This window comes from Osmerus mordax, chromosome 5 (genome assembly GCF_038355195.1).
Source record: "Osmerus mordax isolate fOsmMor3 chromosome 5, fOsmMor3.pri, whole genome shotgun sequence".
Classification (NCBI taxonomy): domain Eukaryota; kingdom Metazoa; phylum Chordata; class Actinopteri; order Osmeriformes; family Osmeridae; genus Osmerus; species Osmerus mordax.
The window spans coordinates 5021856-5027932 of NC_090054.1; the positions used below are offsets into that span (position 1 = coordinate 5021856).

Consider the following 6077-nt stretch of genomic DNA (forward strand, 5'->3'; position numbering starts at 1 on the left):
TTTATGAATGAAATGAGACAATAGTAGCTCTTTCTACCCTACTTAGGCCTACGTTATTGGGATCACAAGTTTGCATCAAATGAATTGAAGCTGAACACTGGAAAAAGCGACACCAGCACATTTGTCTTCGTGAAAACAAAACCACGCCCTTTATACAAACCCCTCCCCTTTCAAATTCTCGGTATCCGGAAATTAGCAAACTCGTGATGTCAGGAGTCTTCTCAACTAAGTAGCTATGGGGATGACCATATTGCCTTCCAAAGCTGAAAATATAACTGAAAGTATCTCTACTTTGTCAGCTAGCTTTATAGCAACATTTTAATCGACAGACATGGAACTGGCAACACGGACGGTGATTTTGACAGCCAGCATGGATTATTAAACTTGCTATTGGGAGCTGGAGATGCCAGCGGTCCAGCTCCTTTCCGAAGTCCGAGTTGAGATTCGCCCTTAGGCTAGATAGGCTAACGGTAGCTATGTTTCCTTAGCTAGCGAACGGATGGTATTTTGCGATCATCTGTTTGCTTACCCCATCTACCAAGCTTTGTAGACATGACGCGACTTGTGTTAGAGCAGGTGACTGACTTCGGGGACTTTACAAGAGGAACGGATTTAACTGAGTTCCTAAAACCAACTAAATCTAATGGCTGTTGGAATAACAGTCTGTCAGATGTTCGTGTCAGCCCTGACGGACGTCACATTCACATCATCCTCCGGAGTCCTAAAGTCGGTCTCATGACTTACGACAAGTATCAAAGACCTCAGCTGATCCAGAGCCAAAAGCATTTGGATTTAGGCCTTACACGGACTTCGCCGATTGTGGATGTTGTGTATTTGGACTACAGCAGAAAGAGAGACGGGGGAGTTGCTGTTGTAGCAGTGGTCTTCGAGAATGGAAAAGCGGAATTCTGGAAATTCCTGGAGTGCAAAGGGGGCTGGCATCTCCTGCAGACATCGGACTTGTGCAACAGCCCCCGGGCTAAAGTGGTGTCAGTCTCCGCCTGCTTTAACTTCATCGTCTGGTGCGAAGAGAGGCCCCCTTCGGAAAGCTCTTCTACCTTCAATGCCACAAGGAGCAACTTCAGGTACTGCATCTGTAAACGTTCTTACGAGGTGGATGAAGGTGCTGTAAATTTGGGGGGCGTGAAAATATCTCTTCATAACAACCCGTGTTACCAGTTGGTCAGCACCATTGACAATGTCTACCTGCTTCCGAACTGCACGGCGAAATGCGCCGCTCTCAGCATGTCGAAATTCTTCCTGTCGTGGTTCCCACAACATGACACGTTTAGGGTTAGCACCACGTGCAAAGGAACACTTCTGAGAAAAGACTGTCCTTTACCAAAAGAATCAGACTTCAAGAGATTGATAACGGACTGTGTCGGCTATTTATCGTCTCTCAACCCGCCCGAGATCTATGGCTTCTCTCCTACCGGTTGTGGGGGCCTGTTGCTGTTGCTCAGCACTGGCAGGGTTTGCCTGCTCCAGAGAGATGGAGTTATGAGGGAAGTCTATAAACTAGCAGACAACTGCCTGGCCAGCAGTGACACCCACAACAGCCTAAACCTCTACCAGGACACCCTGGCTCTCACGGTAGGCAGGACCCTGTATTTGATTGACACAAAGTGTGGCAGGGAGTTGGAGAAGATAGCACTGAGGAGGGAAGGGCTACTCTACATCAACCAGGGAGACAAGCAAGCCCCTCACTTCCTATCGGAGACTGGGCTGTTCGTAGTGATGCTTCGGGAGTTGGACCCCCCAAGGGGTCCCAACGCAGACGCTAGGCAGAGGCCCTCGTCCCTGGGTGCGGAGGAGAGCATCCACCCCGGGGCTCTCCTGGTGGAGGCCGTGTTTGAGGAGGCCTGTAGGTACTACCAGCAGAGGAGTCTGGGGAGCACCCAGCTGACTGTAGAGAAGCTGAAGAAAGGAGGCATGTTTCAGGCCCCCATCTCCCTGGCCTCCATCCTCAGGGACTACCTACATGGAGGGGCTGGAGGTGGGGGCCAGGAGGCAGCAGAGGCACCCTGGGGGACTGGAGGGGGAGGCGGAGGAGGGCAGGACAAGCTGCGTGTCTCCCTGGACGCAGAGCTCAAGGCTCTGGTTTCCCTGGAGGAGGTGAAGAGGAGCGTGGTAAGGGGCAGCGAGGAGGAGGTGGAGGTGCTGTTGGAGAGCCTGGTGCAGCAGGAGGTGGGGAGACTGCTCTCCTCCCCGGAGCTGGACAGGGACGCTCTCCTCTACCTCAACTCCATCTTCAGCCTGTTCCCACGCCAGGCGTGGAAGGCCACGCAGTCCTCCCTGCAGCTACGCTGCAACGGAGAGGGCTCTCTGTCCTGTAGGGCGCCCCCAGAGGTCTGGAAAACCTTGCTAACCCCCCTCCAGAACCCCAGTACACCTGCCAACCTGCCCTGTGCCAATGGCCAGCCCAAACACATGCCAGGTCTTAAACCCAACCTCTCTCACTCTAACCTTAAACTGAGCCCCAGCCCTAACCCTCCCACAGCCAACCTCACCCTGGCCGTGTTCGAGCTCCTGTGCCGGTCAGTCTTCCTCTTCCAGCCCAGCTGGCTCCCCAGGTTCCTGGAGTTGGCCCAGCAGCAGCAGGGCTCTGCCGGGCTGGGCCTGGGCCTGGCCTCCTCCTCCTGGAGCTACTCCGGAGCTGGGAGAGGGGCAGAGAGCGGGGAGAGCGTGCCTCTCTACAAACGGGCCCTGTCGGTGCTTCCCGGCTCTGAGAAGTACCAGGACCTGGAGGTGGACCTGCTCCTGGTCAGCGGGCGTCCCAACGCCGTCCTCCAGGCCCTGCGGATCCTGATGGGCCGGCGCCAGTGGGAGCGCGTCACCCAGGTGGCTCAGAGGTTCTGCCGGCAGAGCCCACTGCTCAACAAGGAGATCTTCTGTATCCTGCTGTGTGAGGTGGCCCAGCACCGAGACCTGGACCCCTACCTGGACCTGCTCTGGGCCCTGTGTCCTGAGGACCTCACGGTCACCTCCATCCTCAACATGGTCCTGAAGAACATCCCTTCTTCCTCCTCCTCTACCTCCACCCCTTTCTCCTCCTCCTCCACCACCCCTCCCCCCCTCTCCTCCCCCTCGCCCGCCCCCGCCCAGAGCAGCCAGGTAACCGTGGGACTGTTGAAGCCCCTGCTCTCCAGGGTTCTCCAGAGAGAGACCAAGCCCAGTCAGAGGTACGCGGACATCCTCCAGTCCCCCAGCTTCCCCCCGCCCACGCCCCCCCGCCAGGAGAAGGGGCCCCCCAGGGCCACTACGATGCCTGCTCTGCTGGACCAGCCGCAGCCTCAGGAACCTCACGATGATCTGTACAGCAACATGCCTGCCGCCCTGCTGGACCTGCCGTCAGACCCCCCCCCACACAGGACCATGGTGAGGGGGAGGATGACGTCACCGCCTAACCCTGTCTAGCACACACACACGCGCACACAGACATAATATACACACATAATGAGCACCCAGATAGACCTACATCATCTACACACAGAAACACACTCATAATAGCAGAGTGATAATGTGTCCAGAATGCAGAAACGGTAGTTCCATGTGACCCTGGGCATTGCTTGCTAGAGACAGTAGGACTGGAAAACACTGTGATTGATGTGAAGTGCTAAAGCTATTAACAACCAAAGCACAAAGAGAAAATTATGTACATTTGTTGTTCTTTATCGAGAGGAGTTGGGATTTGTAACATAGTAAAAATTGTAATAACAGAGCTACAATAATATAATCTGCATTAATGCAAGCTTTTGAACATGCTTATTAGTCTTTTTTTAATTTTTTAATTTTAGTCTATTTAATAGTCTTTTTTTTTTTGTCTATTAATTAGTCTTGTGTAAGCATACCTTACCAGAAAACTCAGTGAAAACAGAAGACTCCTGCTCATGGCTGTAGAGTGAATACTGAAGTTTGTATCATTGTACATACCATACAGCAGTCCACAGTCATTTTATATTGGACCTCCTATTGTGTAAACATGGGAGGGTATTTAAGTATTAGTCTATGGCCAGGAATGACATAGAATCTAGGTTGAGTGTGTTTCTGTCAAAGATAATCTAAAGGATTGACAGACAGTGAGGATAATATATGTAACAATTATTGTGCATGGGCTAAATCTAGCTATCTATTGGTAGCAACATAATAACCTTCATCCTATACAGGTTCTTCATGCGGTGTATTATGTGTTCTGTTGGCCTGCTCTGAACCTGGAGTGGTTCCTCTTGGGAGGTTCTTCTCTGCTGTAAGAGGAAGTTTGCCAAGGCCTGCTGTAAAAGGATGAAGTGGCCTTTTCATGTGTCTGTTCCTGTAAGCAGCATTTCAAAGGTAGCCAGCTAACTGGGTTGCCTGGACTACTTGGTAAAGAATAGCTATAATTATCTGTCTGCTACCTTGCAAACCTTTAGGTATCTTCAAAGTCTTCTAGGAAGTTAGCTGGCTAACCCTAACCCTTTGTTTTGAAGGCAGTAGAGGCCTATTTGAACCCTTTGTTTGTTGGATGGGTTAAATATTTACTCCTATTGAGGCCAATTCTGTTTTTTGTGTTCCTCATAAAAGCCATTCAGTCGTCAAGATCAAATATTAACCCCCCTTCCTCCCAACTACCCTGGTCCCTATGGACACTGCCTTAGTTATATTACCATGCAGAGACTCATGTTTAGCAGTGGTGCTTGGGGAAGAAGTGTGTGTGTGTGTGTGTAAGTTGTTGTTAAATGTAAAAAAAGTGTCCAAGTGTGAAACCAGTTAATCATTAGTTTTTTGGTTGTGGAGGAATGTCTGCAGTCCAAAACTCAACAGTGTATACCTTTACATTTTCTTATTTTCTGCCTCCTGCCCTCCTATTCTCACCACCCCTCTCTCTCAAGCTCTCATATCTCCCTCTACTTTTTTTTATCCCTCATTCCATCTCTTCCTTTCTTGCTCTTCCTATATGTAGCCTATCATCCATTTCTCCTCAGTCCCACCCAGGACATTCCTACCAAACTCCCTAGCGAAGGTGACTCACAGTCCTTCTCCAAATTGAATTGAGGGCTAATTCTGTTATATCCTTATAGGGAGGGGGAAGGGGTGGGGTAGGCAGACTGGCCTTAACCAATCCACGATGCCTCAACTCTTTGTCTCTCTCTTGCACACGGACTCCTCCACACACACACACTTAAACACACACATCCAGCAGGTCAGTCTCCCTGCATGATCCTGGTGAAGGTAATGACATTAGAGATATGAGCCTCTCTGTGGCCCTCTTCTCTCCATGCCCCCGTGCTCCATGTCCTAATCCCAGAGAGAAACCACCAAATACAGATCAACCTGGATATTTAAGTGTCACCACGTCCTCTCATGATCGGAACGATGACTTTGAGCTTTGATAGAGATGTCTCTGTATTATTTTGAGGTGCATCGGTTGAAAGGCTTCTGCTTTTGTTTGTGAACGTTTCGCTGATGGTTTTATTTCTCTCTCCCTTTCCGTAGCCTACACTGCAATTTAGAATCGGATTAATGCCTCGTGTTTTGTACTATAGAAAACCGTTCATCTAATTTATTCCCTCTCACATTTCATATTGAGATGGTATTTCAGGAAGGTCTGTGTAATGAGGCCTGGTACTGTCACACAACAGCTTGTCATTCACAGACAGGCGTGACTTTACTGAAGTTGGCAGGCTGTCTTTGTGTGTTGAAAGACGGCTTGGGGTGTGTGTTTGTGGGACACAATGTCGGCTCTGAAACAGCTGAATGAAAACGTTTGATATGTCGGTGTCATCTATGTCCAATATCGCAGTGCCTGCTCACTTGTCCTTAAATACAAACTACTCGCTGTGGTGAATGTGTTCTTAAGAGAAGGCTAAACTATGTCCTTCCCTGTTCAGTCATATATATCTTCTTTTGAAGATCCTTTGCCTGGTTTGACAGTGTTGCTGCTGCATGGGGTATCACATTTTGGGATATTTGGGATGACTTACAGCATATTATATAAATACAGCATATAATGTATTAATAAAAATCAAAGTTAAACCTCACTATGGTCCCAGAATCTTTTTAAACATTATTAATCTTCTAGGAACTCTAGTGACTCAGTG

The 6077-nt window shown here is 49.5% G+C and overlaps 1 protein-coding gene across 1 annotated transcript; it reads left to right on the forward strand.

The window, feature by feature from the left end:
• Window positions 1–245: 245 nt before the first annotated feature.
• Window positions 246–3765, forward strand: LOC136943297 (BLOC-2 complex member HPS6). The gene has a single exon (XM_067236562.1). It carries the CDS (start codon window positions 553–555, stop codon window positions 3415–3417), a length of 2865 nt encoding a protein of 954 aa, XP_067092663.1. The 5' UTR covers window positions 246–552; the 3' UTR covers window positions 3418–3765.
• Window positions 3766–6077: the final 2312 nt, after the last annotated feature.